The following is a 23,870-nucleotide window of genomic DNA, read 5'->3' as shown; positions in this document are numbered from 1 at the left end:
GGATTCCTATGTAGTATATATATTTTTCTTATAGTGTGATTCTATTGTGACCGATGGCATTGTATAGCCATTGGAGGCTTTCTTTTTGCGTATAGAACCTGATAAGTATGTTTATACCGAAGATGTGAAAGCCTAACTCTAGGCCTGAGAAGTGGTCAATTCTGTAAAACTTATATATATATTTTTTTAGGGTGTATGTGTATTTACTATAGAGGCAAATGTAAGGGACACACAAGTCATGTGTGGCTCCATGAGCTATTGGTTGGGGAAGACTGCTTTAGGCCTACATAACATTAAAGTGGTATGCCGTTCTAACATAATCACCAAACAGAATAGGTTATAGCCACTAAATTAGCAGGGCTTGAATGGAGCACGGGAGGTGCACGTGGGCTTCTTGTCTTTTGGACTGATGAAGATGGCCTATTACAGCCCTACCTCCATTATCCCATAGGCCTTCATAGGTGACAGCTTGTTAAAACTAGAATACACCTTTACTGATCACGTGTCCAGTCCCACAGTGGCAATGTCTTTTTGGATTGTATCTTTGATCCCTGCTTATTGCAACGTGTGTGTATCCAACGCTGCGGCCCGCATCCGAGTGACGTGAGCCGGCTGTAAAGCATAGAGTTTGCAAGCAGCGTATGCTCTTTGACAGGGTAACCGACCACCCTGACACCGCAGGGTGGCTGGCAACCTTGGCAACAAGTTGTATACTATAAAAATAAAAATCACTCCATTCTTGAGAACGGAGAGCATTTTTAATAAGAGGTAGCTCAATGTTGATTTTTTTTTTTTTTTTTACGAGCACTTTGCAGTTTTACTAATTTAAGAACTTGAGACATCCTCTTTTATTTTTGTTCGTATCCAAAGGGACAAATGTGAACAAGTTCTAAGCCGAGGTGATCAGGCTATGGAGATCTTCATTCCCCTGTATAATTGTGTGGGGGAGGTGATGGGACAAGAGCTCAGATACTTTATTGTACTAATGGCATCATCCTCTTTTTCTGACAGTGCTTTGTGATAATATGGAAATGTTTGGAATAGTTACCATGAAATTTGCATTATGCTAATGTTTACTTCCATGTCTCATACAGCACGTGGCTGGCAGCTACACAGTTTGAACCCCTGGCGGCAAGAAAAGCTTTTCCTTGCTTTGATGAACCGGCTTTTAAATCCACCTTCCGACTGAAGATCAGAAGAAGTGTGGCACATGTTGCACTGTCAAACATGCCGAAGGTATTCCAGTCTGTCTTGTAGTGATGACTTGTTATCAGTAATGCACATACTTACAGGGGTATTCAGATACTTTAAAATTGATGGCTTATGCTTAACATGCAATGGCCATCAATATATCATCGGTGGGGCTTGCACTGGAGGCACCTCCGCTTGTCAGCTATTGGAGTGCTCCTATGAGTGCAGGGTCTCCTTCATTACCTACCATAAATAGTGAGGTTATATGGCACTCCTGTCTGGGTGCTGTCAGCACTCCTAATATGTAGTGGATGAAGATGGTTTATGCTACTGCATGCAAATAAAAGTTATGTGAAGTCTCGATCAACAATTATGGACCTTCGTCAGACCAAGCAGAGATAACAGAAATGAAGATGGTTATAGAACTAGGTAACTGGCACTATGGATAGAGCGACGTTCCTCACCATGTGCCGGGCGCTTTGTTGGATGGTGCTCCATCCTTAGCGCTGTTTATTTAGTTTTATAACTCTCTTCATTTCTTCTGTTATCTCTGCAAATCCTTTTGGTCTAGTGAAGGACCGGATTGTGGACTGAAATGTGAGCAAACCATTTTCATCTATTATATATTAGGAGTGCCGAGTTCTTCATACTTTCTTCTTTTTTTTTTTTCCAGGCAGAGCTTATTTAGTAGCAGCAGTGCTTGGTATTATGGCGGTGTCCCATTCCAGTGAATGGGTCTGAGCTGCAGTATCAAACATGGGTGTTGCTGAAAGTATGGAGCAGTAAGAACAATGAAGTAATCTATTCAGGGCCGGCATAGACCGCAGAGGTTCTCTGTGCAAGAATAGTATGTGGACCTCTTGCTTTCCACTAGGCGCTTACATGGTGGCAATGTTCACCCCTTCTTGTCCGTATGTGGCTGTACAGGTAGGGGGGATAGGTTATGTGTTCTTTTGGCTCTGCCAGCTCTTTCCCATCAGTGGGATCATTATTGGGAACCATGCAATCACAGGAATAAAAGGCCACATAGCACAGTTTTGGGCCATAAGCGTGTCCATACATAGAAACATTTTAACTCTTGATTGGCAAGATTGTGGGGGTCTTGTAGTGGGCAACCATTGATTAGACAGTGATAACATATATATTTGCTTCTGTGAAAATAGTTTTAAATAAGTTATAGAAAACTTCAACGTTGTCCTTCTGTGAATCTTTGCAGGATAGCGTTGGCATGTTGCTGCATTTGTTGGCTGTGTTACGTTTTGATGACTTCTGTTAGGGCCATTTATAGTCTTTCAGAAAATTGCGTACATTTGTAAAGACTTTGCTGATGTATCTTGTATTTATCCTGAGTGACAGCACGTCTTACAGCCAAGAGCTGCGTCCAGATATCTGCGCTCAGCAGTGACACCCAGCCCTATGTTAGGTCACTATACGGCTTTAACAACTTTGTCTAACATTTTTCTTTTCAGATTAACACAACAGTCCTCCCAGATGGTCTTGTTCTTGATGACTTTGCCACCAGTGTAAAAATGAGCACCTATTTAGTTGCTATGATAGTGTCTGACATGAAAAATGTAACTGTGGACGTGAACGGGACTTTGGTAAGTTTACAGAAAGTAACCATTTAAGTAAACAACATTCTTAAAGGGGTCTTCTAGGAGTAGGATATTGATGACCTATCCTATTACATTGGACGGGGACTGACACCAGTCACTCCCACCAATAATGGCCACTACACAGTCTATGGCTCCGCACACTGTGTACTTCCAGCTGGTTTGTGGGGTACCGAGTGTCAGACCCGCAATGATTGGATGGTGATGACCTCTCCTAAGGATCTTAATCCTGGCAAACCCTTTTTAAACCTTTCGGTGTCTGTATAGAGAACCTTTGTTCTTTTGCCTTTAAAACTGGTCTACCTGTATGTGTACAAGTACAGCAAACTTCTCATGAGTCAGGATGATATATGGTGGTCCAGTTTTTTATGTTGCGTATAATGGGAAAGTCAGCATCGCTGTTCCATGCAGAGGCTTCACACTACTTAAGGACACCACGCAGTGTACTTTTTTATTTTCCATCTAGTAACCATTGGATGATATACTGTATGATATTGCAACTTAAAGGCGTTGTCTGAGTACAACCCCTTTAATGGATTGCACTATAGGATGAAAGGCATTTACTAAATGTAAGGGAATACGTACCCACTTCCAAATAAAGCAAAATCAAAAGCGCAACCCAGTAAATGATTATACATGTTATAAATTCCAATATTCACACTATACTTAATTCACAATTAGTTGTTCTGTACGCAGCAACATAGAAACGATATTTCCGTTCTTCTCGGCCTTTTACAGTCACTGTACGGCAGGAGGGGATGAGAAGTGAAGAGCGCACCGACAGCGCTACTTCAGGAGCGGGTGTACTTATGCTGCTTCTTCTCTCCATTTCTTCCTTGCCTCCTGCTGAGGAGCGACAGTGAGAATGGGCCGGGAGGGCCGAATTAGGAGCCAAATACCTGATGAACATTAGTAAATGTTAGCACAGTGAAATACTTCTGGAATGTACTCAATATTATATGAACTCTCTATCCAATTTTGTTTTTTATTCTGATATGAACACATAATGTAAGCTCCACACCTTTTTATATTGAATGGGAATGGGAACAAAGTACCTCCACTGTCATGATCAGTGGGGGTGCCTGCAACCAGACGCCTAATGACCACACAAACTTATATTTTGCCAAATAAAAGGTAAGTACTTTCCAGTTCATTCCAAAGGTTTACAAATCAGTCCTTTATTTATAAATTAAATTCCATGTTTAAGGCGGAATAGCGATCTGCCAGCGCGTTTCGAAAGCTGTATGCCTTCTACATGTTACCAGCAGGATTAAGAATGCATCCAACATTTGAAATGCATTGATGGATGGCTATACCGCATGAAAAATGGAATTAAAATAGTATTTCAATAAAGACTGATGGCTTGCTAAGCTACAACCAACTTGCCTATTTTGGACACATCATACGACGAGAGCAATCACTGGAGGAGGACATAATGGTCGGAAGCATAGAAGGAACAAGGCAAAGAGGAAACCCGCAACCCAGTGACTTGATATTCTCAAGATAACGGTGGAGAAGACCCTGGTGGACCAATCTAGGGTTGCATTAGATCAATCTTCCTACAGAGCGTTCATCCATCAAGTCACCATGGCTTGAGATCAAGCTGAAGGCCGTTTATTATTATAAAGCTTTGCATCGAACTAGAAACTACTTGTCATTTAATCAGTATTCATAAACCCCCAGCAATAGTGAAGCTTCAGGCTCTCCGGGATTAACAAAAGAAAGTGGGTGAGCTGGTGATTATATATATATATATATATATATATATATATATATATATATATATATATATATATATATATATATATATATATATTACTGAATTTATCCTAAACATTTTGATTGTGTTCCTCTTTCCTGCAATTTGTTGATCAACTAACACTTTCTTTTACTAACAGGTATCGGTCTATGCTATACCACAGAGGATTGACCAAGCCGAGTACGCACTGAAGGCTGCAGTCACATTGCTTGAGTTTTTCTCTGACTACTTCCTCATGAAATATCCACTTGGAAAATTAGGTTTGTATTCTTGAGTAGACCGTATGGGAAAGAGAAGCATGTACTCTGTACCTGAGAAAGGGGAGAACCGTATCTTTGAGTACTTCTGAAGGTTACAGATAAGTCTCATTTGTGCACAACATACCGGTGAGCTTGTATTATTTTCAGGCTGTGATTTGGTGGCAAGAGTTTAAGGCCATGTTCACACATGTAAGAACTGAGGCTATTTTGAACAAATCCCACATATTGATTTCAGTTAGATTTCTCTTTTATTCATTCACTTTGAGTTTTGTTAATTGGTAAAAATTAAACCATTGACACTATTTATACACTGCAAGATAATCGTGAACAGACGTTGTTTAAAAACTCTTGTTTCATGATTATCTTGCCGTATAAACAAACTGCCGATCAGCGAGCAAAACACTTGTTCATCAGGTGAAATGATCTTATGTGCTATGTAAAAGATGGTCAACCTCGGCAGTACACTGTCCTGGGTGTACAGGACTACCACTGCCAAGAACCAAGACAGTCTATGCGCACTTAGTCACCAAGTGTAGATAGCTGAGGGGACATCGTTTGCTTTGGTCTGCCTGTGTAAACAGGCATTTACAATACGGCCAATCGATGAGACAAAAATAATATATAAAACCATGTTAAAAAAAAGAAAACCACCACAGATGGAGAGAAATGGGTGGGTGAACCTGGACATAAGACTCCGGACGAAGCATTCTGGTACGAAACGCGCGTCGGGTGTGGTGAGTGCATGGACTCTTGCTACTTTTCTATTATGTTATACACACTGTTTTCAGGTGGTTCTTGAATTGTATTCCAGGAATAATGTTCAATTGACTGTCATAAATAGTGTTACTTATTTTGGATTCAGCTTCATGAAGTGATTATTCAATATTCCTCTGCCCACAATACTCATTAGCAGTTTTTATGTGCGCATACTGCACACTATACATTTAGTTACCTCTTTATGGGCTTTGATGAACATGCATAAGCATTTCCTTTGGTATTCATTGATATATATTTTGATATATCCACCTGTTCTGTTATCTGTGAAAACATGTAATTATTGGTTTTATACATACTCTTATGTCTAGGTTCACCCACCTATTTCTCTCCATCTGTGGTGGTTTTCTTCTTTCTAGGTGGCAGCTGCCTTTCCCACAGTTTCTTTGCTCATTTCTTTCACTGTGAAGAACCATGGCATTCTATGCTCACTCTGAGAATCTTTTACTTTGGTCTCTCCGTGTAAACAGTGTGGTAAAGCGACTTGCTCGGCCCTCCAGAGGCTGACACCGGACACACGGTTTGGGTTAACTTCCTGCTGTTTTTTTCAGTGGCATAAACTCCAGCAGTGTCCCATTAAAAATAAACAGACCCTCTCGGGATTAACAGGAAAAGCAAAAAGATAAGGTATGACAGAGTCCAATAGTAAGCGAGGCTCTGCCCGCTGCAGGTAGCACAGTGACGTCTTCATCAACACCAGTCCTCCGGTGTTGCTCTCTGGTTTCACCAAAACACAGCCTGGAGACTTCACTCTCCAGACCACACACTCCACCCAGGAAATCAAACTGACTGAACATTTAACCTTGCTCAGCCACACCCTGAGGGGAGGTAGGGGAATGACTTCCCTCCCATCTCTACATCATTCCCATAAAACCACACCCTTTAACCCCCAGCATATAACATGCTGGCAGAATGTTTATTGATTTTAGTTCACACAGGCTAGCAACCTGCGTGACACATACCTCCCCTCATTTATTATACCAGTGACTCTGTCACAACAGGCAACTAAACAACTTCTGATCGCTAAAGGTTTACATATTGGTGGTCATATCGTGCTGCTGGTTAGTGTATGTAAACAGACCCTTAGTTCCTAAAGGGTGGATTATCATGATGAGGTAGAAATGGGCAACAGTCTTGTAGACCCCCTCATCGGCAAGACAAAGTAATATCTGGAAGTGATAACTGTTCATCTAGGTACAGCAGTTTGTCTGTCTATTACTACCCCTCAGCCACATACTGTTATCTATGTTTTGATATTGGTGTTTACAAATGATACAGTGTAAGCCAATAAAAATCAATGAGATTTAATTATCAATATATAAAACCAGATACAAAATTATTATTACAAGAATGGAATACATAGGCAATGAAAAAAATGGGGGATATTACCATAGGAAAAATAAAACCGTATTAGAAACCTTGCTAGATCGATAATAAATGTAGCCACAAAGGTATATTTAATGCAAATAAAAATTTACTATAATACAATAATTGCAATAAACCCCCATCTAACCCCCCCAAAAATCTAATTTGAGCTGTATAACAAAAAGACCCACGATATACACATGTGTACAGCACCAAGGTACAGAGTGATGTCCCACCACACCCGACGCGTGTTTTGCAAGAACAGCTTCGCCCAGAAAATCACATATCCTTGTATGCTGGAAACAGTCTACAACTCTTTAAGTAGTTGACGCGATAATATAGATCTGTATAGTTTCATTTTTAACCCAGGGTTTCTGAATCAAAACATAATTACATGTATAAAATGGGACACTTGGATATGTTCGGTATAAAGGCACAGTTATGAGTGCACGCCTGATTAATAATCCCCCGGTAGTCCTTTCTTTAATCCCTTGTTGCGATGCTATAATGCCCCAGGGCTTACTTTTATGTTTATTTGCTGAACCACATTAATTAATTTGCATCTCATTTGCATCAGGCTTAATTTTTGCTTTTACCCAGTTCCCATATTATCATATCGCTTGATTAGTTGCTTGTTCTCAATGTAATTACTTGGCACGCTCCTGTTTTTCGCAGTCAGGTGAAAACGCTTCAGATGCTCTCAAATATTGTAAATTCTGTGTGTTTGGTGATATGAAGCTATGATTGAGATTGCTGCTCGGGGAGATCTGATTGTCTCAGCTCATCAACTCAATCAAGACACGTTTATCAGATTTTGGTGTAACCGGGTTGATATTACAAACTGTTGCTTTCAGCAAAGATGCTGTTTTATGGTTTAGAAATAAGAGGACTTGAAAGCTGGCAAATCCTTAAAAATGATTGACTGCAGGCCGCCATTCTGTTATTGGTCCATAACTGGGCAGAAAGCGGAGATTCCCCGGCGGTATATCACTGATGAGGAGGAGGAACTTATAATGGAATTCAATTAGATCATCAAGCAGACCATAAAAATAGGCAGTCTGTAAATACGTTGCTTTGTACTGATCCTCTCTGCTCTCGGGTTTAGACCCCTACATTCATAATTCTTTTGACTTCAGAGCTGAAATCTTCCAGCATTCTGGTTGAATTATCTGTTTGTTTTATAGCAGTTTTATAGCAGTATAGTAATTCAGCTAAGCTGTTGGATGTGTATGACCACAAGTTTATTGACTGTATTCTATGACAACCAGCAGAATTGTAAATGCAGCTCTGGGATATACAGCAGAACGGGTTGTAACTCCGGACTAGGGCAAAATCAGGAAAGCAATGTACACTATATGGACAAATGTGTTAAGGCACCTGCACATTACATCTACTGAAGATTTTATGACATCCTACTCTAAATCTAGCTAATAAATGCTTATATAAATGTGGAAAGTTCTTTTCTGAGGGGTTGGTCTAGCGGATCGACAATTGGGATCAGGAGGGATTAGCTCTTTTGTGGCGGACTGGATCAGGTATTGTGGTTGTGCATGTGCTCCTTCGCTTTGCCCCTTCACATCCCTTGGTTGACATTGATGGACATTTGTCTTTTTTCAACCATATTAGCTTTGTAACCATGTAAATCCATATGCTTTAATATGGAGTGGACCACCACTTCACAGCTTCAATAGTTTCCACTTGTCTGGGAAGACTTTCTACAAGGTTTTGGAGTATGTCTGCGGGAGTTTTGGTCCATTCATCCAGAAGAACATTTCTGAAGTCAGACACTGATGTTGAATTAGAAGGCTTGGTCTCTGTTCTAGTTCATCTTAAAGGGAATCTGTCAACAGGTGTTTGCTACCTCATCTGAGAGTAACATAATGTATAATAACCTCTGACAGTGGCACTTACTGCACTCCAGCAGAAGGGCGTGCCATCAGTGCCCATGATGCGACCGCAAGGTACCAAGGGTTGCCATGACTGCCTAGGGTATGCTGCGGCTAGCGTTCATAGGAGACTGTGATTATTACTATACACAACAGTACATTTAGTATTACTGTGTATAGTACATTCAATCGGATGATCGCAGGTTCAGGTCCCCTAAGGGGAGTAACAAATACTGTAGAAAGTGAAAATAAAATGTTTATTAAAATATGGAAAAAAATATAAAAGTTCAAATCACCCTGCTTTTCCCCCTTTAATAATAAAGAAATAAAAAATACACTTATTTTGTATTGCTACATCCGTAAAAGTCTGATCCATAACAAAATAAAATGAATTAACCCGATCTGTAAATTGTGTAATCAGAAAAAAATCTAAATGCCAAAATTACATTTTTTTGGGATGCCGCAACACTGCAAAAAAATGCAATATGAGGCAATCAAAACATTGTATCTACTCCAAAATGGTATATGGGCAGCACGGTGGCTCAGTAGTTAGCACTGCAGCCTTGCAGCGCTGGGGTCTTGGGTTCAAATCCCACCAAGGACAACATCTGAAAGGAGTTTGTATGTTCTTCCCGTGTTTGTGTGGGTTTCCTCCGGGTTCTCCGGTTTCCTCCCACACTCCAAAGACATACTGATAGGGAAAGTAGATTGTGAGCCCCAATGGGGACAGCGATGATAATGTCTGTAAATTATCTGAATTGTAAAGCGCTGAATAATATGTTGGTGCTATATAAATAAAAAGAGAATAAAAATGTCAGCTCGGTGCAAAAAATAAGTCCTCACACAGCCTAATTTCCCAAAAAATGAAAATGTTACGGGTCTCAGAAAATGGCAACACAAGCAATTTTTTTTTTTTTTTATTACAATTTTTTTTTTCATCACTAAAACTATACTTGTTTTGGTATCTGCGTACTCGTAATGACCAAGAGAATTCTATTGCTGGGTCATTTTTACTGTGTAGTGAACGAGGTAAAATACACACACAAAAAAATACAATTGTGGAATTGCACCAATTTTGCTGCCCTTGGAATTTTTTTTCCAGCTTTCTAGTACATCACATGATAAAATAAATGGGGTCATTCAAAAGTACAACTCGTCCTGCAAAGAACAAGCCCTTATATGGCTATTTCGACAGGAAAAATAAAAAAAAGTTATGGCTCAAGGAAGAAAAGGAACAAAAACAAAAACGCAAAAATGGTACATTGCCTGGTCGGGAAGGGGTTAACCTGTTGTTTCTGGTGATTTGTGTGTCTGATGGTTTGTGAATTGTGACAGTTGCATGGGACTGCTGGTCTAATTTATCAAGGACGTGTAACGTATTCGCACAGGTGGAATATTATGCACATATAAAGGCCTGTAATGGTATGGCTACTACGTGTCTTTGGTTACTCGCGTATTAGAGCACATGGATGGCATAGATGGCGACAGCCATGAATTTATACAATAATACTGAATCACCTGAATCTTCCTCCTGTAAAATTCGCTGTTTGGTTATGGGTTTCTAAAGAGAAAACCCCATTAAGTGCCTTATTTTCGAAGAAATGTTTGATATGTCTCCTAGCTCTTATTAAGCATTGTTAGGAAAAAGCACTAATATTCTTATTTTATGTTTTACGTCGTGTAGATTTAGTCGCGATACCAGATATTCAAGCGGGAGCAATGGAAAACTGGGGTCTCCTTACCTTCCGGGAGACCACACTTCTTTACAAGGAGAATACCTCGTCACTCATGGATAAACAGTTGATCACTCAGGTCATAGCCCATGAACTGGCCCATCAGGTACATATGCTCAGTCCTGCTGTAGAGAACGTTTATTACTTTGTTTTATTAGTTGGTGAATTTTAAGCCCCTGACTGTGAAACTATTTAGGGGGGTTGTTTTTCTGGGCCTCCTGACTTCCTTCTCCCTGAGGGGCAGTGCGCTCCTCATTATTGACAGTTCGGACCCCAAGCGTCGTCACACTTCTGGCCTGAACTATGTGATCTTACAGGATCAGGAGAGTCTGGGGAGATTCAGGATTCCCCCACTTAATACTTTCCATAGTTGTCCCATTTTATTGAACTTATCCCCCCCCCCTCCCCTCAAAAAAAAAAAAGTTATCCCTCTATACTTGGGATAAAGAATAACTTGCTGATCAAGGACCACCAGCAATTCTGAGAACGGAGCTCTGCAAGCGATCTCTGCACACGACAGTCCAATAGACAATAAAATGGAGCAGAGGATGAGATGTGCATCTCCGCTCCATTCAAGGCAAGAGCAGAGCCCTATTTTACAGGTTCTGAAGCCCCGATCTCTGGATCATGGAGGGTCACAGGGGTCGAATCTCCAGCGATCAGCAAGTTATCCTCTATCTCATGCATGGGGGAATAGCTTGTCTTTTTGGTTGTCCCTTATGATATTTAGGGACAGAGTTGGTGAGTGTTGGCAGATATGATGATTCTGAAGATATTTATGTGTTGCCTCAACTATAAAACGTCATCCTGCGTTTAATGCAGACGTGGGCAAAGTGCGGCCTCAGGCCACATCCGGCCCTCTGGCTGTCCCTGTCTTTCCTGTAGACTCGTACATGTGCTCAGGTCAGGTGCACACAGCACAGATGAGACTTATTCTCTTCCAGAAGCACTCCTATGCCTGGTGAGAAGATATTTGGGCCTCATGCTCATGTGGCCTGTGAGCCATGCATGGGAAATCAGTAGAAGACTTATTTATTCCACATGTCCATGAGGGCCAAATATCTGCTCGTATACATTGAGTAATGTACAAATATATGAATTACATGATCTTAAAGAGGTTGTCCACTACTTTTTGATTGATGAGCTATCCTTGGGATCGGTCATCAAAAAAAAAAAACAGACCAAAGAATCTAATTGATAACAGGGCCCCAATCAAATTCAAAAACCACAGGAAGAATGGACCCCTAAAATATCTAACTTTTATTGTAATAGTTAAAAATAATAAACTCGCAAACCCATATTAGTGAGTGTATATCCAAACCCAATACAAAAATAGAAAAGGAAAAAATTAAAAAGAGGCTCCAAAGGGAGCAAACAAAAGGAGTTTACAATATGTAAGGGTTAAATAACCCTAAAAATCCCTAATAACCTTTTCTGGCAGGCAGGGAATCGAATACCCTAAATTGCGCAATTTGGCGACCCCTAATATAGAGTATAATATATATATATATATATATATATATATCTCTATCTCTATCCTATAAGGCAAAACTGTACAAAAGAACCACATTAATAAAGTGATCATATCAACTCTTTATTTAGAAAAAGTCACACAACAAAGTTAAAATCATGTAAAAAACATATAAACAAATGGGAAGCCACTAGGTGGCACCACAACCTCACATGGCATTATTCAAACATGCAAATGGCTACACGTGTACTCTAGTTTTGCCAAATCAGCATTCTGGCATTACTTACGCAGCCATTACCAGATATAAGCCTGTAGCCAAATCAAGCCTAGTGGAGTATATGAATAGGGTATAATACCTGTAGAGGACTGTGGTGCCAATCCCAGATCCCAAAACCTGACGTACGTTTTGGCGTCTGCCTTGTTCTAATATAAAGTGCAGCACAGGTAATATAAAAAATGCACAATCCTGGGTATGTGCAAAATAGCATCAGTCCAGTCCCCAAAGATATTTCAGGAGGAACAGACATCAAAAACAATCTCCATATTTTCTGTTTCATCAATAGATGAATTGTGATACAGGTAGTATAATGTCACAGACAGAAATTTAAATACAATATTTCATAATTCACCTCTATGAACAAAACAATAGGAACATCTGAATCACCCGGATTCAGTGATATCAGTCCTCCTTTTTAAATAAATGTAATGCAGGTAATGTAATATAGTAAGCACATCCTAAAAGCTTAGCCCTATATCATAGGAAGAGCCAGCACCGAGGGCATCCAGATTATGCAATATAAGTTATGCAGATCCAAAAGATAAACGTGCCATCAAAATAATCAGTTTTGTCAGAAGTGTCAAAAAAGCCATGAGAGACATCAATTGTACTTATCTTTTGATGGTAGATAAATCCCGACGCGTGTCCCCCCCCCCCCTAAGGGTAATGGGGTTCATCAGGGGATTTGAAGAACGCTATCAATATAGCATGGTCCTGTGGCACACACCATTGTCTGTGGCCAAAGGGATAGACGCCGGAAAGCGGGGGCGCCAAATTGCACAATTTAGGGTGTCAGCCTCCGCTGGCGGACAGGGAATCTATAAGGGATTTCTAGGGTTATTCCGATTTGTAAACTCCTTTTGTTTGCTCCCTTTGGAGCCTCTTTTTAATTTTTTCCTTTTCTATTTTTGTATTGGTTTTGGATATACACTCACTAGTATGGGTTTGCGAGTTTATTGTTTTTAACTGTTACAATAAAAGTTATATTTTAGGGGTCCATTCTTCTTGTGGTTTTTGCGATGGGTCATTAATGTCCAATCTGCCTGATTCCGACACCCGGCACCCCCTGCTAATCAGCTGTTATCGGTGTCGGCGGCCGCCGTCCTCAAGTACTTACTTACTCGCGGAGCTGGCCGTCTTATAATGGTGGCCGCTGCTTGGTACTGCACCTCCTATTCAAATCAATAGGAGGCGGATGTGCAGTACCCAGCGGCAGCCACTACAAGTAGACGGAGCAGCTCCGCAAATGAGTACTTCAGGACTGCGGCCACTGACACCGATAGCAGCTGGGACGACCCCAGCCGATCAGACGGTAGAGCCACTAAGCTCGGTGGCTCTACCAATATAGACAGCATGAGCGGCTAAGCTCAGTGATCTGCTGTGGTTGTGACGTCACCACTGCAGCTGGTAAATGGAGACTGGAGCAGCAGCAGAGAGGCAGTGTTCAGCTCAGGGAGGTGATCAAAACATCTATGCAGCAATCTGAGGGCATTTTAATGGGTTTGTCGAGTAAAGCACAACCCCTTTAAAAGAGTTTTCCTCAAATACCTTTTTCTGTGCAATAGATTGTGCTGCATAAAAAGGAACAAATTGCGCAGTTACTCACCTTCACCGGTTGCAGCTGTGACGTCATGTGTGCGACTGATAGTCCAGCCTATTGGTTCAGCCCTGTGCCAGCAACAGTTTCTAATGCCCACCCTTGGTCCAAGTGGTGCTCCAACTCTGCTTTCCCTGCTCCCTGTGATTACAAATTATTGTTGTATATAGAATAATTGAAACGTTTTAATGTTTTAGAGTGGACAAAAACTTCTAAATCTTGTGTGAAATGTTTAATTTTATCATATAATATTTAAAGACTTCTGGCACCTTTTTGATATTGAGAAAAAATGATTTTTCATATGCTAGTATTTATGTCTAATAAAATTGCTTTCCCTTTTAAGTTCCCGTCTGTAATCCTTATTCATTTATCCATTTTCAAACCCCCTAATTTGCAGATTTTAATGTTGATGTAGTATATCTCACAGTAATATAGGCTGGATGTGAGCTGTGTGTGTATCCAGAGTGCTGTTTTCTTCATTAACTCATATCAGCACAGCTTCTATCCTGCTCTTATTGTCTGTCCATGTGCTTTGCTCCATTCCTACAGCCTGTTTTTCTCCCCTCCCTAAAACTGTACGTTTTCTTCCCTGTCCACGTTTTCTTCCCTGTCCACACTGTGGAGGTCAGTTTATAATTCCCTACCTGGTTTGCGATCTAATACTGAGAGAAGGAAGAAAAGGGAAGTATCCCTCACAGTAATATGGGCTGGATGTGAGCTCTTTATGTATCCAGGGTTCCGCTTTTTTCCTTTAACCCATAGATCAGCACAGCTTCTATCCTGCTCTTATTGTCTCTTCAAGTGCCTCCTTTCCTACTGTCTGTATTTTCTCTCCTCCCTAAGACTGTACACGCTTTCTCCCTGTCCGCACTGTAGAGAATGGTTTACAATTCCCTACCTGTTGTGCTATCTCTTAATATTGAGAAAAAGGAAGGGAAGAGCAGAGAGCTGTCAGAAAAGCAGGAGCTCTCACAGACTTGTAGCATGTTTGCATAGCATTGAGCTAGATAAGACTTATAGCAGCAAAATGGTAGTGAATTTTTAAGACTGTTTAGAAAGTTGGTTAACGTTGCATTTAGGAAGTTAATGAATAATAAAAACAAGATTCTGTGTGAAGGTGAATGTAGCCTTTAAGAACTCAATCTGGGTTGAAACATATAAGCAGAATTTTTATATTATTCTGCTGGACAAAGTGAGCACCAGTGCTGAATTTCTGCCTGTATTCTGTTCTAGTGACTGTAGGGAGGAACAGTGGTCAAACTCCCCCCAGTCTAACATTTATTACCAGTTCTTTTGTGAAAAATGTGTAAAGATCCGGCCCTCCAGGAACGTGCCAGTGTCCTTGTTGACCATAAGTTCTTGTCTTGTAGTGGTTTGGAAATCTTGTGACCATGGAGTGGTGGAACGATCTGTGGCTAAATGAAGGCTTTGCAACATACATGGAGTACTTTGCTTTGCAATCAAAATTTCCAGAACTGAACGCTGTGAGTATAGTGATGGCTATTACATGAAAACTTTCACTACAACATCTCAGAATGGCTCATTATTATTACTGTGATTTCATAGACAGAGCAACTGCTTTGTATGAGCAATATAGAGAAGGATGGACTAAAATATCTTGGGGAAAACTCATGTCAAACTATAGAAGACATTAGGCTACAATTATAACTAGTGTTCCGGTTCTCTTTTGGTTAAAATGACTTGTAGCCCATGCAATTTTGATATCTTAACCCAAGTCATGTGGCTAGGCTTATTAAAGGGTTTATCCAGGACTTTGTGTTTAGGCCCTTAGTAAAAAAAAAAAAACAAGCAGGTGTTTGCTATCCATCTGTCTGTTGTGCCCGGTACCGATTTCTGCCGGCACAGAGCGGTCACAGACTGTTCCTGCTGGAAATTCAGCAGCTTCCGCTGACGTCACATGGCCTGAGTTGCTAACTACCTGTCTGTTCTACCCAGTGCCGGCACAGAGTGGTGATTGACCGCTCCTGCCAGCGATTCATCTGCTCAACGTCAACCAAGCAGCACCTAGTGCTCCTTGCCGCCCCTTGCGCTCCGGGCCGCCCCTTGCGCTCCAAGCCGCCCCTTGTGCTTCCGATGTCATGATAATTGACAGCCGACTCCCCGCAGTTAGCAACTACCTGTCTGTTCGTTTTTAGGCCCATAGTAAAAAAAAAAAAAAAAACTTCCTGGATAAACCCTCTCAAGGGTCGATATTGACTTTTAGGATTGCTACTTCCAATTTCTGGCACTAGAGTGCCTGTCATCTTCCTCTCTGAAGAGGATATTTGTATATTTGGTAGGACCTGTCCGCTCTCCTGCCATATCGGCTTTTATCCTATCTTTAAATATCAGTATCATTTCATTATAGAATTCACGCCTATGAAATATGCACACTGTATTTTCTCTTTTGAAATGTATTATCCAAAAGACCACAAGATGGAGCTAGAAGAATATCTTTGGCGATTGTTCCATCAGTCTCCTACTACAGCACATGGGTGTTACGTGTGTGTATAGACCAAAAGTTTGGACACACCATCTCATGTAAAGATTTTTCTGTATTTTCATGACTTTGAAAATTGTACATTCACACTGAAGGCATCAAAACTATGAATTACCACATGTGGAATTATATACTTAACAAAAAAGTGTGAAACAACTGAAAATTTGTCTTATATTCTAGGTTCTTCAAAGTAGCCACCTTTTGTTTTGATGACTGGTTTGCACACTCTTGGCATTCTCTTGATGAGCTTTAAGAGGTAGTCACCGGAAATGGTCTTCCAACAATCTTGAAGGAGTTCCCAGAGATGCTTAGCACTTGTTGACCCTTTTGCCTTCACTCTGCAGTCCAGCTCACCCCAAACCACCTCGATTGGGTTCAGGTCTGGTGACTGTGGAGGCCTGGTCATCTGGCGTAGCACTCCATCACTCTCCCTCTTGGTCAAATAGCCCTTACACAGCCTGGAGGTGTGTTTGGGGTCATTGTCCTGTTGAAAATAAATGATGGTCCAACTAAACGCAAACCGGATGGAATAGCATGCCGCTGCAAGATACTGTGGTAGCCATGCTGGTTCAGTATGCCTTCAATTTTGAATAAATCCCCAACAGTGTCACCAGCAAAACACCCCCACACCATCACACCTCCTCCTCCATGCTTCACAGTGGGAACCAGGCATGTAGAGTCCTTTCTGCGTTGCACAAAGACACGGTGGTTGGAACCAAAGATCTCAAACTTGGACTCATCAGACCAAAGCACAGATTTCCACTGGTCTAATGTCCATTCCTTGTGTTCTTTAGCCCAATACAAGTCTCTTCTGCTTGTTGCCTGTCCTTAGCAGTGGTTTCCTAGCAGCTATTTTACCATGAAGGCCTGCTGCACAAAGTCTCCTCTTAACAGTTGTTGAAGAGATGTGTCTGCTCCTAGAACTCTGTGTGGCATTGACCTGGTCTCTAATCTGAGCTGCTGTTAACCTGCGATTTCTGAGGCTGGTAACTTGGATAAACTTATCCTCAGAAGCAGAGGTGACTCTTGGTCTTCCTTTCCTGGGGCGGTCCTCATGTGAGCCAGTTTCTTTGTAGCGCTTGATGGTTTTTGCAACTGCACTTGGGGACACTTTCAAAGTTTGCCCAATTTTTCGGATTGACTGACCTTCATTTATAAAAGTAATGATGGCAACTCGTTTTTCTTTACTTCGCTGCTTTTTTCTTGCCATAATACAAATTCTAACAGTCTATTCAGTAGGACTAGCAGCTGTGTATCCACCAGACTTCTGCACAACACAACTGATGGTCCCAACCCCATTTATAAGGCAAGAAATCCCACTTATTAAACCTGACAGGGCACACCTGTGAAGTGAAAACCATTTCCGGTGATTACCTCTTGAAGCTCATCAAGAGAATGCCAAGAGTGTGCAAAGCAGTCATCAAAGCAAAAGGTGGCTACTTTGAAGAACCTAGAATATAAGACATATTTTCAGTTGTTTCACACTTTTTTGTTAAGTATATAATTCCACATGTGTTAATTCATAGTTTTGATGCCTTCAGTGTGAATGTGCATTTTTCATAGTCATGAAAATACAGAAAAATCTTTAAATGAGAAGGTGTGTCCAAACTTTTGGTCTGTACTGTGTATATATATGTATATATGTGTGTGTGTGTGTGTGTGTATATATATATATATATATATATATATATATATATATATATATATATATATATATATATATATATATATATATATATATATATATATATATATATATATATATATATATAAAATATATATTTATTACCTAGCTAGTGGAATTCATAAACATAGGGGTGCCAATTTGATATTTTTTTTTCTGGACAACTTTTTTTTTTTTTTTAGGATTTTAAGTTATAGATATATACAGCCCATGATATATATGAACACAGTGACAGCATTTACTGTGAACTGTAAAAGCGTGGAAATTGCTGTCAAAATATTTTTCACCTGCTTATCCAGCTTAAAAAAAAAAACCATGGACACATTCATATTTTTATGGGTTGGGGGGTGGTGTGTGCTTTATTTTTATGGACTAAGAATTTTCGGATGGTTGGCAACCCAAGATGAAAAGGGAGGCAGCACCTTTTCCGGATGAAGGTACAGATGAGTTTTCACAAATAAAGCAAATCCAATTTACTGTGCTAGTACGGTAACTTGTTGAGAGAACTTCTAATAAACAAATAAAAAGTGTTAAAAATACAATTCCCAAATCAGTTTTTTTGTGCAGTACTGATGTGCAATGTACGCCCGGGCCTTAGCGTCTTAATCCCATCAGTTAATTGCTGCCTTTTGGAAGCCACAATAATGTTTATTGCCCGCCGTCTCTCCTGTAACTTAGAAAGTTACCATTTAAATTCTCATTGACTACTGTGGTATAAAAATTAGGATTTATTCATTTGTCACAATCGTTATATTTTTTTTTACACATCTGCAGACCAAAAAGAAAATATCTTAAAATGTTTGGTACCACCTGCAAATTTGTAGGTAAATAGGCTGCCTGGTACCAGGGGAATGCCCTACTTTTAGGCTGGGTCTAAAACCCAGTTTTAGCTGCAGGATCTGGACCCAAATCCAAGGTTTGCTGATCTACTAGGACTGGGTGCTATTCCATTCTTGGCATTAAATATATGGCTTATGCAAATTGCCTCAGAGCGGACTCCCATTGGAGAAACGTCAGAGTTTGATAGGGGCTTATTTCCATCCCCCCATTGGAAAAATATGCCGACTCTGCCAATCATGCATGTGTATGAGGATTCAAGAGCTGTCCGCTAACCACATTCATTGTTCAAACGCAGGTACAACATAATGACCCCACCTGTAATTGTGCAAGTAACAAAGCATAATGGAGCAATTAGTCTTGGTTTCTGCACATCTCCTGTACTTGCTGTAGGCAGCAGGCATCGCCGTGCTCTTGCTGTAGGCAGCAGGCATCGCCGTGCTCTTGCTATAGGCAGCAGGCATCGCCGTGCTCTTGCTGTAGGCAGCAGGCATCGCCGTGCTCTTGCTGTAGGCAGCAGGCATCGCCGTGCTCTTGCTGTAGGCAGCAGGCATGTATCGCCGTGCGCTTGCTGTAGGCAGCCGGCATTGGCGCGCGCTTGCTGTAGGCAGCCGGCATTGGCGCGCGCTTGCTGTAGGCAGCCGGTGGGGGTCTTGGCACTTGCCCTTTGTCAGTTTTGCTGCACATGTTCATGCGGTGGAGATCCTGCTTTCTATTAATTAGTGGAAATATAAGCATAAACTACTAGATTTGCAACTTCAAAAGATGACTGCATGATCAATAATTCAGCATCATGGTATAGGATTCATTGGTTGTCTTTTACATGTCCTTGATACTTCTGCCAGCCTGTGTCTATAAAGAGGGAAGGGGGGTGAGATAAAAGCTTTCTGCTGTCATTCCCTTCACACTTTTGAACAGTCAGCAGAATGGGTAAATGTTGTCTCTACATCTAATGCGTCCTCCCCAGGTCTTGCACAGGCGGCACTTTTCTGAAGGAATTGCCTTTAAGCACTGACTTGGCTCATGATACTGGTTGTGGTTATGGAATGGTCTGTGAATTGCAGGTCAGCCATAGAAATGAGCCACAGCCACGGATCCGAGTGTCGGGACTTCAACTGAACATCATTGTTACACCAATATGTGTGATCCATAGTCTGTGGGACATGCTGAAGTTAGAAAACAGCGCTATAGGGTCTTATCCGGTAGAAAATTAAATATTTAAAAAAGGTTTTGCTGACCTGGTCTGGTTGTGTTCACATAATATTTTTATGGCATAGAAGTCCAGCTGCTGCAGGTCCAGCAAGTCCTCAGACCCGAGGAAATCACAGGAAAGGAAAATTGTGGCTGATCCGCGCTGCTGGTAATTGAAAATGGTAAATGCAGGTCCACATAAGCGGTTTGGCATTTTTTTTATTTGGTCAACACATTTCGAAATACTACCCACTTCTTCATCAGGACAGAAAACAGCTGTTTTTTTATCCTGATAAGAAGTGTGTAGGACTTTGAAACGCATTGACGAAAAAAAAAAAAAAAAAACGCAAACCCGCTTGTGTGGACCTGGATTTACCATTTACCACAATTTTCCTTTCCTGTGATGCTGAAGTTAATGGCATCTGATGTGACATCTTCCCAAACACGTGTAGAACTTGGCTGACAAAGGAGACCCGAAACCTAAATCATATGCGATGTGATTCACGTGGTGCATTTATTGCAGTAGTCAGCTGAGATACAGGACCGGAGATTAAAAAATGTTCTGCTAGTCCAGGTACATTCAGCGCATAGGCAGGTTCACACATTGCATCCGTTGTGTTTTCATTGTGATTTTCAGAACACATGGTGGCTCAGTGGTTAGCAGTATTACTTTGCACCCAGGACAACATCTGCAAGGAGTTTGTGTGTTCTCCCCGTGTTTGTGTGAGTTTCTTCAGAGTACTCCGATTTCCCCCACACTCGTAGGGAATTTAGATTGTGAGCCCCCAATGGAGAGTGTAATGTCCGTCTGTAAAATGGCACTGTGTAAGTAAGAAAACTAAATAAAAATAAGTTTCATAAAAAACTCGGCATTTTGGAAAAGGGCATCTAAAAAATAAATGCAGCACTTGTGCAACGTGTGAACTCATTCTTGCTCTTTTGCGATAAAAGTTACAGGAAGATGCAATCTGGTAATATATAGAAGAAACGTGCATCATAGTTCTATCTAGAGTCTATTGACACTACAATTTGGAAATACATGTGCTATTTCTAGGAACAAAGTTTTCCTCTGATTATATTTGGTGCTTGTACACATACAAAATTTGGATCTGGTTTTGTTCACTTTTTTTTCAGAAACAGTATTGAAGTGGCTCATAAAGGGAGAAAAAGTAGAAAGTGCAAATGATATTTTTACTCTTGGTTTTGTCTTCAAAAGCTGCATAAAAAAAACCGGAACAAAACCTAGATGTGAATGGGTGTCCAAAGAGAAATGTAATTGACATGCCCAATCTACTGTAATAGACCCATCAGTTACAATAGGAGCGGACACAGACAGAAGAGGCTATACTATATGGGCTCATCATAATGCACAATTCCTCCTGCTTTGGAAGTGGTTGTGAACCCCTTACCTTTTAGTCCCCTGTCTGGCTGCACAGGTTGCACCAATGATATGTCCGCCCCTTGGTTGCGAGGAGGCTTCCCCATTATAGCTTCACTGAGCAGAGGGATATATATATATATATATATATATATATATATAAGATAAGATAAGATAAGATAAGATATACTTTATTTTATCCCGGAGGAAATTGCGGTATCACAGCAGCAGAACACAGATCTCGAACATGACACATATGATAACATAACATTTGGAATGCTTTAGACATTGCTTTTCAGACATTTGTTAAACACCCCCATAGCTGTTGGAACAAACGATCTCCTGTATTTTTCCTTTTTACACCTTAGTTGTATTAGGCGATTGCTGAATGTGCTCTTCTGTTTCGCAAACAGTTCATAAAGCGGGTGTGTGTTGTTGCCCATTATAGCTCTGCACTTCTTCTTAATCCTATCCTCTACCACCTCTTCAAAAGTCCCAAGCTGTAGGCCCACCGTCGCGCTAGCCTTCTTTATAAGTTTGTTGAGCTTGTTGGCGTCAGCAACACGCACACTGCTACCCCAGCAAATTATTGCCGCAAAGGTGGCACTAGCCACAATGGATTGGTAGAACACCTCAAGCATTTTGCCACACACATTAAAAGACCTTAACTTCCTTAGGAAGTACAATCTACTCATCCCCTTCTTGTAGACCTTCTCCATGTGGCACTTCCAGTCTAGCTTGCTATCCAGGTAAACCCCCAAATATTTGAAACTGTCCACCATCTCCACATCCTGACCGTCAATGGTAACAGGTAGGCATACCTTCTTGCACCTTCCATAGCTCATCACCAACTCCCTGGTTTTCTTAACATTTAGTTCTAGATGGTTAGCCTGGCACCATACTACAAAGTCCGCAACCACCCTTCTATATTCCTCTTCGTCCTGGTCCTTCCCAATACCGCCAACTATCACAGAGTCATCCGAGTACTTCTGGAGGTGACAACGGTCTGATTTATACTTAAAGTCAGCTGTGTACAATGTAAAGAGGAATGGCGACAGCACTGTTCCCTGCGGGGCTCCGACACTGCTCAGTACACTATCTGATGTAGCCGTCCCCCACCTAACAAACTGTGGCCTATCCGACAGGTAGTCAATTATCCAATTCACAAGTCCCTCATCCACCGCCATTTTAATCAACTTTCCTCGCAGTAAGAGTGGCTGTAATGTGTTGAACGCACTAGAGAAATCAAAGAACAAAGCACGCACTGTGGTTCCATCATTGTCCAAAAAGGAATGTACTGTTTGTAGCAGAGACGCTACAGCATCGTCCACACCCAGTCCCTGCCGGTACGCAAACTGAAGAGCATCAGTATGCGCCATCACCCTCGGACACAAGTGAGCAAGTACTATTCTCTCCAAGGACTTCATCGCATGCGATGTTAAGGCCACCGGTCTATAGTCCCCCGGGGAAGCCGGGAAGGTAGTCTTGGGAATCGGCACCAGGCAGGAAGTCTTCCATAGCACTGGTACTCTCTTTGATTGTAAGCTCTGGTTAAAGAGATGCTGGAAGACAGTACATAACTCATTTGCACACACTCTGAGGACACGTGGACTGAGACCGTCAGGCCCTGCTGCTTTGCCAATGGCCAGCTTACTAAACTGGTCCCTCACGTCATTTTTGGAGACCGAGAAATGATCTATTTCACCCCCTGTTAATTTAGCTAGTTGTTCCCCGGCCTCCTCCCCCTTCCCTGCTGCTACCGCACCTTTATTGCTGAATCTATTGAAGAACTGATTCATTTCATTAGCCATTGTAAGTCCACCACCCCCCTGCTCCGACCTTGCCTTAAACCCAGTCACTAGCTTCATTCCAGCCCACACCTCTCTGGAGCTTTTTTGTGCAAATTGATTTTCTAATTTAACTCTGAATGCCTCACGGGCAATCTTAATTTTCCCCTTTAGGTCTCGCTGTATAATTTTCAATGCCTCCTTGTCCTTCCTTTTAAAAGCCAGTTTTTTCATGTTTAGTAAATGTTTCAACTCTTTTGTAATCCATGGCTTATTGTTTGCATAACACCGAATCTCTTGAACAGGTACTACAATGTCCATACAGAAGTTGATGTAATCAGTAACTCTGCCAGTAATCTCATTAACATTACATTTCTCTTTCATGGTACACAACACCTCCCAGTCTGTACAGTCAAAGCAGTCTTGTAACGCCTCCTCTGCTGCTGGACACCACTTCCTTATCTTTTTAATTGTCACTGGTTGTTTGCGGACGTCTGGTTGGTAAGCAGATATGACAGATCATGTCTGATGAGCAGAGATCTGCTGATTACACAGTCAGTTTTTTGT

The 23,870-nt window shown here is 41.2% G+C and overlaps 1 protein-coding gene across 1 annotated transcript in view; it reads left to right on the top strand.

Annotated features, from left to right (window-relative positions):
- Positions 1 to 23,870, top strand: part of LNPEP (leucyl and cystinyl aminopeptidase) — a 79,486-nt gene that overhangs the window by 25,415 nt on the left and 30,201 nt on the right. Inside the window, exons 3-7 of the mRNA XM_073678181.1 lie at positions 1,095 to 1,236; positions 2,661 to 2,792; positions 4,703 to 4,823; positions 10,533 to 10,687; positions 15,297 to 15,410. Of these exons, the coding sequence (XP_073534282.1) occupies positions 1,095 to 1,236; positions 2,661 to 2,792; positions 4,703 to 4,823; positions 10,533 to 10,687; positions 15,297 to 15,410 (664 nt within the window). The remainder of the gene's footprint in view (positions 1 to 1,094; positions 1,237 to 2,660; positions 2,793 to 4,702; positions 4,824 to 10,532; positions 10,688 to 15,296; positions 15,411 to 23,870) is intronic.

This window comes from Phyllobates terribilis, unplaced genomic scaffold (genome assembly GCF_046119375.1).
Source record: "Phyllobates terribilis strain yellow unplaced genomic scaffold, ASM4611937v1 Scaffold_1__5_contigs__length_1240528914, whole genome shotgun sequence".
Classification (NCBI taxonomy): Eukaryota; Metazoa; Chordata; class Amphibia; order Anura; family Dendrobatidae; genus Phyllobates; species Phyllobates terribilis.
The sequence above is the reverse complement of the archived record's forward strand: the minus strand, read 5'-3'. Positions and strand labels throughout refer to the sequence as shown.